Raw genomic sequence first — 13319 nt, forward strand, 5'->3', positions numbered from 1 at the left:
AAAAGTGCCCAAGGGTGTGTTTACACCATATTATTCATTAACTAATAGCCTTGTGTAGTAGTTAAAGAGACAAATGAAATATGATTCTCATCTCTACTATCCACATCATGAAAGTATCTCATTACGGACAATGTATCCATAGTTATAATGGCATAACTTGATAATAGTACGTTAGTATCATCAGGAACAATTGCTTCGTCATGGTTGTAGTAAGTGCTTGAATCTAGAACAACCATATACATCAGCGCAGTTTCAATAAACCACAATACTTATGAAATTACAACTGTGTACTCTTGTACAATTATTCCAAATTACATCTACCTAGTTGGAAATTGAAATCATATATTGCACACTATCATGTTTTTAACTAGCATGCAATCAAGTATAAAACACAATGAAAACATGTATATACTATAAAACATCAATGTTACATAGTTTGAAGGTTACATCAATGTTTCCTTAAAACCCCTTTTGTTGGGCTTCATCATCATGACTTGTATTGGTTGGATGGATGAACACTTTGTCACCCCTTTTTATAGTGAAAGGGATGTTGAACACTTCATTAAGCTTCTAGTGGCAAGGGCACTTTATGAGCCTACTGGAATGCACTAGTAGTAGGATATGTTTCACCATGAAATCCTTGGTAGCATAGCATCAAGGGAAATAATTGTAATACACATGAGCCTCTTGGAATCCAATGGTTGTAGGAAAGGTGTGCTCTCAGAAGGATGTCACCATGACCCCTTTCATAATAACAAAATGGCACAATGCACCATGTATATACTATCTATCTTTTTCATTATGTATATACTTAGCGCACCATGCATATACTCATATTTGGAATGTAACCCTCTCTAGCTCTTTTTTTGTGTTGGGAGGTTATATTTTTTCCTATAAGATTATTTCCACTATTTGGTTGGATAGATTTCATAAATATATCTTTTTACATCTCATCAATCCGAGCTACAGTTTGAGAGTTATGACCATTTTAAATTCTCATCACATCTCCACGGACCCTTTCATTGGTGAAAGGATACTAGAAGGATGCAAAGACTTAATTTTGATTTCATGGTGGCTAGATAGAACATAAAAATAACATACTCTTTATTTATTCAAAACTCCTGCACCTCATCATATCCCCTCCATTAAGAGGAGGTATGATATATGGAGGTGACCTTTCAAAAACCATGGAAAGCTATCATGATGATGGTTAACAAAAGTGCTCATAACTCTCTAAGCGTAGCTTGGATTGATGAGATGTAAAAATAAAATGTGATGTAATTTTTGTGGTGTATTTGACTGTACTCAAAAATAAAATTTGGCATCTTTCTAGGACCCTGTCACTAGCAAAAGGATTCATGGAGACATGATGATGGTCATAACTCTCAAACTATAGCTCAGATTGATGGAACTATAAAAAGGACAAATGATGTATTTATAAAACTCTATCTAGCCGAATAAGCAATATAATTTTATAAAAATATTTAGTCCTCCCAACATTATAAAAGAGAGAGAGAGAGAGATAGAGATAGATAGATAGATAGATAGATAGAGAGAGAGAGAGAGAGAGAGAGAGAGAGAGAGAGAGAGAGAGAGAGAGATGATTACCATGCCAAACATGAGTAGTGCACCAAAAGATACTCTTCCTCTACAATTCTCTACCCAATTTAAAGTATTGATGTGGTTGGTGGCACATAATCATCACTTACACGCTCCAACCACGTTCTCCTACCTGACAACAAGGTAACAAGAAAAATATCTCCTATCTCTGACATATCTACATCTCAAGTGCTCATCATTACATGCAAGCAACCGATTGAAACAACGAACCAAGACAATGGCGATTCGTATATAGCAGAGTGTCGCTTGCATCAGCATATAGGATGCCGAAACACCGCATGCATGCACGAGCGATAAACATAGCAACAACCTTGTGAATCTATGCGAACCACCATAGCTTCAAGCATCTTCCACAAACGCTGCATGTACCAATAGACAACAAACATATTATCGGTAACGCAAAACACCGTACCTCGAGCATCTTCCATGAATGTTGCATGTACAGACACACCACGAACATACAAGAGGCAACAGAGAACAAGAATGGGAACCCCCATTTCTCAGTAGCCGCAAGCAGCAACATGTGATGATCGAGCATGCTACTTGCTTAAAGGGCACCTACATAAGCCATCAAGATGAGGACACGATGCAACACACCTCTCCGACAAACCGCGAAAGAAAGACATGGTTTGAGAAGCAAGAAGAAGTCGCAAGAAATGAAAGCGATGCCTAGATCGCCAACAAATGACAAAGAACACGCGAGAGAAGGCGTCCGTTAGACGAATAGTGCGCCGCAACTCACATTGAAGAAAGCAAGCAACAAAATACACCAACCTTGCCCCTTACCATTAAAGCAAGCACCCTAACTACTAATGTAACCCTCCACTAACCGTTAAAGGCTAGGGTCGCAGATCTTATCCGTCCGATCAAAATTTTTTCCCAAACGGTTCTTGGTTCCCAAAAGAGTTCTCTCTTGATAAAAGTATATGTTGTTGTACGGTCCACGCTATCTTGCTCGTACGGTCCACCCCCGCGGTGTGCTTTTTGATCTCCTGGATTCCGGAATCTCTCAAGACTCACGGGAAGCCTTTATCGTCAAAGGACTCTGTGATTATTGTTTCATTTTTCAATCAATGGCTCCATCCCTACCAATTCTCTCTCTCCCAATCTGCCTCCTCTTATTCGTCTCGCAGAACCACGCTTCTATCAATTCAGCTCATTTACTCAGTCGACCTAGCTTGCAGCTTCAGAATGGCCTGGGTCGCAGGCCTGCCATGGGGTAAGCTCAGACTGTGTGCTTTGATGCTATCGCAATTCAAAGGAACTTGCACTGTACTCCATCTAGCAGTTCTCTAGGTTTAACTCTTAAGGAAATTGAGAAAACGAGCTAGCACGAGCCTCTGGTGCCATAAATTGTTGCTCATTTTAACTTCCTATGCATTCTTTTTGAGATTAAGAAAACGAGCTAGCACGAGCCTCTGGTGCCATAAATTGTTGCTCATTTTAACTTCCTATGCATTCTTTTTGAGATTACGAAGTATCAGAATTAATTGCTCTGTTCTTGATGACAGATGGAATAGTTGGAACTTTTTCGGGTGTCAGATTTCAGAAGAGCTCATCCGAGAGACAGGTTTTACTATCGGCTCATTTTTTATTACCGAAATGGACAGAGGAATACCCAAAGGGGAAATTAGGCCACATCGGAACGAGTTCCTGTTATTGATCTTTGATTTCTGCGAAAAACGTGCCGCATTGAAAAACCGCACTGATCACCACCTATTAATTGACGTAGCTAGGCCACTGGCTTAAACGCTTAGTCAATTTGTGACCAGTAACATAAAGGCAAACCGAGCTCAATTTCAAATCTGTACTAGCTGGCAATCAATGTTTTAGGAGAGACAATGAAACCCTGGGCAACTTCCCTAGAGAAGACTCGCAGTCAAAGGTGAGAGGTTGTCAAGTGCAAACATCGGGGTTTCATTATACACCAGGAGGAGCAGTATAAGATGCCGTGGCCCATAAGCTGCAGTTAGGGCTGATCCTCTGGTAGGGAACTTTTGATAAGTAGCTTCAACACGAGTTCAGGCTCTACATCTCCGGATCTATATGACCAAGTCCACCCTTTGATGGTGGAAGAATGGTGTCCATGCCATCCAAGATCTGCAATCACTCTTACTATAATTGCATTTGAGGTAGTCAACACACCCATGTGTTTTCCTGAAAGGCACCAGCTAAAGAAAATACATTAGATCGTCACTAAATGGATCGGAGTGGTGATGGAAAGTTTGCTAGCCAATGATAGTTTACTGGTATTCCAGCAAAGCTGTTACTCTTAAATAATGCTGAAAATGGTTAAGTGAAGATATGCTGACACCAAGATGGCAGGATTTTCCATAACCATCTAGGTGTAGAGGACTCTTAATACCGTGTGCCAACGCATATGCAGTGTAAGTGAGAAAGTACCCTGTCCTTGAGTACTGTTGGCCAGGGTAAATACCTGAAACCATGTGGTCGACTTTTAATACCATGTGCCAACACATGTGCAGTGTAAGGTGAGAAAGTACCCTACCCTTGAGCACTCTTGGCCTGGGTAATACCCAAAACCATCTAGGTGTAGATGGTGCTTTCCATAACCATCCAGGTGTAGAGAACTTTTAATACGACGTGCCAGGGCATATTCAGTGTAAGTGAGAAAGTACCCTGCCCTTGGGCATTGTTGGCCAAGGTAATATTCCAAAATGTCCGAAGTAACTTTGTCTTTCTATCAATTTTTTTTTTCCATGAAAAAGACTTCTATTAAGAATGAAAAAAACCCCGTGTGAGCAAAAGCTTGATGCTGAGATACATCATGCTAGGCATGAGAAAAAAACACTCTAGAAGAGTAAAAAGAAACTCAAAAAGAGATGGAGAGAAACCATGGTTGAGGCTGAAAATGCCACCTCAACCGTGATGTAGTCTTTGAGAAAAACGGGGACCCCCTCCATTCTGTAAGGAATATAGTCCTCCTGGCAGAGGGTGCCCGGGAGGACTCCTACATGCTCGCCCTCTACGACTGATGTGGAACCTTTTGGCATTACTGACCGTGTAACCAAAAAAAGGAAGACTTCTCTCTGGGTTCACTGCAACAATTTATTCCCACTCTCCCGGGTCCCACTGAAGATATTGAAGTATGTGTGAGAGCATTTTTTTTTACTATGGTCTACACCCACTGCTGGGCGCTGATGACTCCAGTGAGGATGTCATAGTAGCTAGTCCCTGCTGTGCGTGATGGAGTTTATGGTTTTCAACCATATGAGTGACTGTCATGAGATTGAAATTGCACGATGTTGTGTTTTAGAGGATGAGTTTGGGGATTCATCTAGCTATATATATATACTTTATGGGGACTCCTCCATAGAGCCACAACCTCATGAACCCAAAAAAGAGAGACGAGGGCCTGGATCTATATGCCAAGCAGAGTCCAGGCATGCCCAAAATAATATCATAGATATCATAGAGATCTTGCCACCTGATGGTACATAAAAATTCAAGGCATCCTGTTGTGGTTCCAAGAAAATGACATGAAGAGGAATACTTGTCATCGAGAAAGCCCCATCCAAGGTGAACAAGCCACTGGTCTGTCATCTGTAACCACCCAATCATTGGGTGAGGCTGCATCTCATAAGGCCTATAAGGAATTTTTTATGAAGTGGGCTAGATGGCACAACAAACACCATTGCTAGGGTGGCCTGGGAGACCTTGATTCTTCCCACGCAGGAGGGGGTCTCAACATCATAGACCCAGATTTGCAATGCAAGGCCTTACTTTGCAAGTTTTTAGAGGTTTTTTGCCTGGGGATGGAGCCTTTGAAAAATTTCTTCATTTAAACATGCAGACCCTCCTTAGGTGGAGACTGGATGGACAGCACCAAATGGATTTTCACTTCAGCCCGTCTCAGGTCTCTGTCCTCCCCGCTTATGGTTGCTATTCTGAAAGCTTGGTCAAGCCTCAGAAGTACTCTTCGGAGAGTTTCTCCCTTCTCTCTTGAAGCGGTTGAGAGGCAGCCTATCATGTGGAATGATTTTGTACTTGATGAGCATGGTAGACAGCTTGGTTTGTCTCATTATATGCAGTGGTCCAAGTGGGAGAGAGACCTAGCCGCTTTGGTGGGTTCGTAAAAAGCCTTCAAAAGGTTTCCAGAAGATCGTCAGCAGTAGTAATTGGTCAGTCATCTCAGATGAAGTGCAGGATGAGTGATGCAATCCTTGGAACTGCACCAAGAGCAAACATATCAAGCCGTGGCCAACAGAACTTGGTTGACAACCCCCACCCTTGATGCGAGGTCCAACCTGGCCAAACTCCAAAAAAGGAGTTTCCTCCTGATACTCTCCAACATCGGAGCAAACTGCTGTGAGGAAGGGATACCCATACCGACCTGTCATCCTAAGTACCTGATTGACACACCCCTCTGAGTCCAGGTGAAGCCCAAATCAGCCCCCTAGCCGAGGTGTCATCATCAATGATCCAAAAGCCATTGGACTTGTTCCAATTAATGTGAGCACTTGCTGCCATACAAAACAAGTCCAAGGAGAGGTGAGAGTCTGAGGGGAGGCCTCCAAGAAAATAGTAGTGTCATTTGCTAGCTCACAATCGACTAGGTCCTCCTCCTGTCTGAGCAGTAGTTTGAGCCCAAGAATGTCAGCTCTAGATGTGAGAAAAAGGCTCATCGCCTCAGCCACAAATGGGACGGGGACGTGATGGCGAAGTGATTAAACTAACCGTTGCTGAATTTGGCCCAGGGGTGCCAAGCTAGGGGCATTAATTAATGTCCAAAGGGTACCTATGATTGAATGTGCAACAAGTGCAACTCGTAGCGCTATTAGCTTGGTCCTATTCTCTAGGGTCATTGGTTTTGTTCACTAGGGTCATGTTTTAAAAATTGACCCACTAGAGGTCCTATTTACCAGGGTCATTGGTTCTAAACACTAGGGTCATGACTTAAAAAGTGACTCCCTAGGGGCATTAAAATCCTACATTTAATTTGCCATGTGTCGTGAGTGTGTGCATGCTTGGGCTCTTTGCTTGACTTGTGGCGCCTGTGTATCCCATTTGGAAGCACCTGGAAGGTTCTGGAGCTCCACCCTATCCTATTCAGCAACTGAGCAATCCCCAATTTACGGGGCAATCAAATAGCTCACAGGCCAGCCAAAAGGCCAGCTCTCTCAGCCAAACAAATGGCCAGAAAGTCCAGCTGGTCTGGCCGACCAGATCTGGCCGACCTGTTGGCCGACCAGCTGGCAGGCCCATTGACCAGCTGGCAGGCCCACCGACCAGCTGGCAGGCCCACCGACCAGCTGGGTCTAGCCGATAAAAGGCCTCTGCCCTCACACTTCCAAGGACAGGACAGGACCTGCAGCTGCTCCTCATCTCTTCCATCTTTTGCTGCAGGCCCGCCTGCTCCATCTACCTCTCCTCTGCTGCCTCCTCTGCTGCCTCTCCTTCCTGCCTCCTGGCTGCTCCATCCTCTCCTCCAGATCTGTCCTAACTTCAGCTCCTTCTGCTCAGATCTGCTTCTCTACTTCAGCTCAGCTTCTTTCTGCTCCAGATCTGTCCTATCCTACTCCAGATCTGTCCCCTTCTGCTCCTCTTCTCCAGATCAGCTCCTTCTGCTCCAGATCTGTCCTATCCTACTCTAGATCTGTCCCCTTCTGCTCCTCTGCTACAGATCAGCTCCTTCTGCCCCAGATCAGCTCCTTTTCTTCATCATATTGCTATTCCAGATAGCCTGAAGGTTCCTTCCTCAGAGCATGCTGGTTTCAGCCATCTCCAAGGGCAGCTCCAGCTCCCATCATCCTCGTCATCATTGAGCTACACGGAGGACTGCGTGACGCTCCCTCTGCTGCTATCTTTTCTACTGTCTCTCTACAGATTCACCTCAGCCACGGTCCTTCAGACACGATGGCTTGAGGTTCTTGTATTCAGTTTTTCATATTACCGACAGGCACTATGTTTTCTGAGTTCCGTTCTTCAGTTGTATCTGAGTATTGTCTATTTTCTGATCGCTCCACTGCAAACCCTATGGTTTCTCTATCGTTTCTCTATATGGTATCAGAGCCATGGTGATCTAAAGACCCCAGATCTCAGGTGATCTAAAGATCCTGCTTCTTCATGGAGGCCATAGGTACAGGGAGCATCACTCCTATGAATATATCAGTTTCCTCTTCATTCCGCTGCGCACTAAGGGAGAGAACTCCCATCCCTCCCTCCCTTTCAGAACTCCATCTTCTACTGCCATCCCTCCCTCCCTTTCTTACCTCCATCTATCCCTCCCTCCTTTTCTAGGTTTCTGGCTTGACACTCCCCATTCCTTCGAAAGAGGGGGCCATGACACTTCACCTCTACCTCCATCAGCATCGACTTCCAGGATCTCCAAGTTCTCCCTAGGCGGGACCTTTTCTGTTCACATGTGTCTTCGAATCTTCTACCTGCATGGAGGCGGGGATAGACTCCTCTCCCGAGGTCCAAGATTGGACACACACTGGCTCACTGTTCAGCTCCGACCTCTTTGGATTATCAGTACTGCTACGACAAATTTGTTCTTTCCCTTTGCACTTTCCTCCACCTTTTTCGGCGGTGAGAGGGGGTGGCTTATTCTCTCTAGCTTCACAGTGTTCTTATTTCTATCTGGTATCATACGTGTAACTACGACACTTGAGGAAGTGAACAATTCCCTTGCAAGGGCACTCCTCTTGTGATCTTCTATTGGGCATTTCACAGGGATAGCCAGCACCACCATCGACATCCCTACACGAAGCTCCAAGCACACCATGTTTGCCCCTCAAAATTGGCAATTGAGAGGGGGTATTCAGCAACTGAGCAATCCCCAATTTACGGGGCAATCAAATAGCTCACAGGCCAGCCAAAAGGCCAGCTCTCTCAGCCAAACAAATGGCCAGAAAGTCCAGCTGGTCTGGCCGACCAGATCTGGCCGACCTGTTGGCCGACCAGCTGGCAGGCCCACCGACCAGCTGGGTCTAGCCTATAAAAGGCCTCTGCCCTCACACTTCCAAGGACAGGACAGGACCTGCAGCTGCTCCTCATCTCTTCCATCTTTTGCTGCAGGCCCGCCTGCTCCATCTACCTCTCCTCTGCTGCCTCCTCTGCTGCCTCTCCTTCCTGCCTCCTGGCTGCTCCATCCTCTCCTCCAGATCTGTCCTAACTTCAGCTCCTTCTGCTCAGATCTGCTTCTCTACTTCAGCTCAGCTTCTTTCTGCTCCAGATCTGTCCTATCCTACTCCAGATCTGTCCCCTTCTGCTCCTCTTCTCCAGATCAGCTCCTTCTGCTCCAGATCTGTCCTATCCTACTCTAGATCTGTCCCCTTCTGCTCCTCTGCTACAGATCAGCTCCTTCTGCCCCAGATCAGCTCCTTTTCTTCATCATATTGCTATTCCAGATAGCCTGAAGGTTCCTTCCTCAGAGCATGCTGGTTTCAGCCATCTCCAAGGGCAGCTCCAGCTCCCATCATCCTCGTCATCATTGAGCTACACGGAGGACTGCGTGACGCTCCCTCTGCTGCTATCTTTTCTACTGTCTCTCTACAGATTCACCTCAGCCACGGTCCTTCAGACACGATGGCTTGAGGTTCTTGTATTCAGTTTTTCATATTACCGACAGGCACTATGTTTTCTGAGTTCCGTTCTTCAGTTGTCTCTGAGTATTGTCTATTTTCTGATCGCTCCACTGCAAACCCTATGGTTTCTCTATCGTTTCTCTATATGGTATCAGAGCCATGGTGATCTAAAGACCCCAGATCTCAGGTGATCTAAAGATCCTGCTTCTTCATGGAGGCCATAGGTACAGGGAGCATCACTCCTATGAATATATCAGTTTCCTCTTCATTCCGCTGCGCACTAAGGGAGAGAACTCCCATCCCTCCCTCCCTTTCAGAACTCCATCTTCTACTGCCATCCCTCCCTCCCTTTCTTACCTCCATCTATCCCTCCCTCCTTTTCTAGGTTTCTGGCTTGACACTCCCCATTCCTTCGAAAGAGGGGGCCATGACACTTCACCTCTACCTCCATCAGCATCGACTTCCAGGATCTCCAAGTTCTCCCTAGGCGGGACCTTTTCTGTTCACATGTGTCTTCGAATCTTCTACCTGCATGGAGGCGGGGATAGACTCCTCTCCCGAGGTCCAAGATTGGACACACACTGGCTCACTGTTCAGCTCCGACCTCTTTGGATTATCAGTACTGCTACGACAAATTTGTTCTTTCCCTTTGCACTTTCCTCCACCTTTTTCGGCGGTGAGAGGGGGTGGCTTATTCTCTCTAGCTTCACAGTGTTCTTATTTCTATCTGGTATCATACGTGTAACTACGACACTTGAGGAAGTGAACAATTCCCTTGCAAGGGCACTCCTCTTGTGATCTTCTATTGGGCATTTCACAGGGATAGCCAGCACCACCATCGACATCCCTACACGAAGCTCCAAGCACACCATGTTTGCCCCTCAAAATTGGCAATTGAGAGGGGGTATTCAGCAACTGAGCAATCCCCAATTTACGGGGCAATCAAATAGCTCACAGGCCAGCCAAAAGGCCAGCTCTCTCAGCCAAACAAATGGCCAGAAAGTCCAGCTGGTCTGGCCGACCAGATCTGGCCGACCTGTTGGCCGACCAGCTGGCAGGCCCACCGACCAGCTGGCAGGCCCACCGACCAGCTGGGTCTAGCCTATAAAAGGCCTCTGCCCTCACACTTCCAAGGATAGGACAGGACCTGCAGCTGCTCCTCATCTCTTCCATCTTTTGCTGCAGGCCCGCCTGCTCCATCTACCTCTCCTCTGCTGCCTCCTCTGCTGCCTCTCCTTCCTGCCTCCTGGCTGCTCCATCCTCTCCTCCAGATCTGTCCTAACTTCAGCTCCTTCTGCTCAGATCTGCTTCTCTACTTCAGCTCAGCTTCTTTCTGCTCCAGATCTGTCCTATCCTACTCCAGATCTGTCCCCTTCTGCTCCTCTTCTCCAGATCAGCTCCTTCTGCTCCAGATCTGTCCTATCCTACTCTAGATCTGTCCCCTTCTGCTCCTCTGCTACAGATCAGCTCCTTCTGCCCCAGATCAGCTCCTTTTCTTCATCATATTGCTATTCCAGATAGCCTGAAGGTTCCTTCCTCAGAGCATGCTGGTTTCAGCCATCTCCAAGGGCAGCTCCAGCTCCCATCATCCTCGTCATCATTGAGCTACACGGAGGACTGCGTGACGCTCCCTCTGCTGCTATCTTTTCTACTGTCTCTCTACAGATTCACCTCAGCCACGGTCCTTCAGACACGATGGCTTGAGGTTCTTGTATTCAGTTTTTCATATTACCGACAGGCACTATGTTTTCTGAGTTCCGTTCTTCAGTTGTATCTGAGTATTGTCTATTTTCTGATTGCTCCACTGCAAACCCTATGGTTTCTCTATATATCCTACCCTGCTGTTTTGGGTCTTCATCCCTATTAGAGGTGTCTTTTGGAGAAGGGGGCGGATTTTTGCAGTTCTCCCTTTGCTGGCTGAAGATGTTTTTGAAGCTTTCTCCGCGACAAATCTTCTCCCATTGGTGATTCCTGCTGGCATGCTCCTTGAGCGTGGGCGTCCCCATTTTGGGCCTTTGCTGAGGCTTTTCTCGACATTCGTCACGATAGAATGCCTCCTTTTCTTTGTCTGAGGCCATATTCTTGGACGCCTCTCTCTTGGCTCGTGCCTGGTGCTATGCGCACTGAATTCTGAGGTTGTTGTGAGCTGGAATCTTCACTTTGGTGGACGAATTCATGGCGGATTTGCTGCTGATTGCTGGATGACTTCTCTTGTGACCTTTTCTGGTGTTGGAAGGCAGTCAAGGACAGCTTCCTCTTGCTAGAGTTTGCTATCTGCTGTTCAACCATCTTTTGAGGCTGTTTCAAGCTGAAACAGGCTCCATTTGCTAGCTGAATTTTTGTCTTCTCCTTCTGCATTGTGTGATTGCTACTTTTTCTGAGTCTTGGAAGGTTGGATGCCCTGCCATTGGCCCAGAAGAGGATTGGGGCACTGGTTGTGATACTCTCTTCCTGGGGAAGCAGTGGCAAGCCTTGGACTCAGTGATGGCTTTGATTTGTGTGGATGCATTGCTTGGCATGATATTGGGTTATTCTACTTGTGGTATGCTTGGCTACGGAAGGGAACCAAGAGGATAGCACTGGGAGTTGGTCACTTGCACAGCCACGGTTTGGCATTGTACTAGGTTGCACCTGCGGGTGAGTTCAAGAAGGGAGTCCCTTGTAATTGAACTAACCAGTGAATAAATAAATACCGCAAGGGGTGTCAAGTGTTGGGGCCAACAGGTGTCACTGGGTATGCCATTGAGTAGGGGCATTCTAGCCTCCCTTGTTTTGTATGATTCACTGATGCTATGCTGTGGAATTGTATGCTCTAGTATTGTGTTTGGGCAATGGCAATGGAACATGGTGGTTGTATTTTGGTGTTGTGAGAAAGTATAGTAAGATATACTGCCCTTTGACAGTCAAAGGCCGGTTACAATCTGGACAGAATATGGCATTGCCAGGGCAGCAGATTCAATGCCACGTGGCAGAGGCACAATGCACAGTGCTCAGTTTGCCCTAGTTCTCAGTTTTGAGGGCTCAATTACCAATGATTGCTGCAATTTAGTTATAGGCAAGATAGAATAGAGCAATATAGCACATAGAACTGAAAAGCCCCAAATTGTATGATCTGTAGGCTGAGAAAACCCCAAATTGCACCAGCTCAAAACAGATTTCTGGCCAGAAATAAGGGCAAAGAAATCCAATCAAAGTCAAACCTGGTAAAGATGTTCTAGCAGCTGGGGCAACTCCCTAGACTCAATCAAAACAGCTTTTGGAGCTGTCAAATTCCAGATTGCAGCACATTAAGGAATCTGGCAGCGCACTATTCCAAGGAAATTTCTGGCCCAAAAGTTGGAATTTTGCTGCAATCCTTGAGGGATTCTAGTGTCCTGATCAGCCTGATTCCAATGATGTAGAAATTGTGCAGATATAAGCAGGTTGAAAAATTAAGGTCACCAAGGGCTGACACGTGTCAATCTGAGGATTGGGACACCTATCCACGATAGATTCTTGCAGAGAGGTAGGCCCAAGGCTCAAGAATACATGCTCCAAATTTTAGAGCAAAATGATAAAAAATTTACCATGAAATTCCAAGAAAGGAGCTCTGATACCAATTGAAACGTAGCTCCTACTAGAACTATTCACAGGGACTAGATTTATGGGTTTGTTTAGCAGAGAAATAGCAGAAAAGAGAGAAGAGGGGAAGGGTTAGGTCTCTCTTACAAGAAGAGGACAAGTGATTAAGCAACTCCCTTGATGGCTGGCTAGCTATGTGCTAGATGCTGTCCTTCTTTGCATGTACAGCTTGTGGGCTGATGCTCAGGAAGTGCCAACAATGATAGAGTGGAATGGTACTTGCATTAGTGTAGAATGAATGCTGAAAGTACAGCTGAAGCCATTAAACAGTTTTAGAAAAGTGGGCCAGGACACGATTGCTTATGGGATTATACTATAGGGTTGCCATGTGGCAGCCCACAATCAACCCTGAAAACGCTACTAAAAATTCAAGAGAGTACTAAAGTGTTTACAATGAATGAGACCCCCTTTTAGGCTAACTGGGCTCACTTAAGTGACTGCTAAACCTAGAACTCTGTACTGTTATATATTTTCTCTAGAAAGCTAGGCTTTCTCTAAAGAGAGTGCTTTCTCCATAAAGGGAGACGC

At 45.7% G+C, this 13319-nt stretch overlaps 1 protein-coding gene across 1 annotated transcript in view; it reads left to right on the forward strand.

Annotated features, from left to right (window-relative positions):
* The first annotated feature begins 2573 nt into the window (after window positions 1-2573).
* Window positions 2574-13319, forward strand: part of LOC147891368 (alpha-galactosidase 3-like) — an 83528-nt gene continuing 72782 nt past the window's right edge. The window contains exons 1-2 of the mRNA XM_087389075.1: window positions 2574-2839; window positions 3132-3190. Coding sequence (XP_087245201.1) covers window positions 2694-2839; window positions 3132-3190 — 205 coding nt within the window. The 5' untranslated portion in view covers window positions 2574-2693. The remainder of the gene's footprint in view (window positions 2840-3131; window positions 3191-13319) is intronic.

The sequence above is a fragment of the Dipteris shenzhenensis genome, chromosome 18, assembly GCF_047967505.1.
Source record: "Dipteris shenzhenensis isolate YYH24624 ecotype China chromosome 18, Dip_SZ_1.0, whole genome shotgun sequence".
In the NCBI taxonomy this organism is placed as follows: Eukaryota; Viridiplantae; Streptophyta; class Polypodiopsida; order Gleicheniales; family Dipteridaceae; genus Dipteris; species Dipteris shenzhenensis.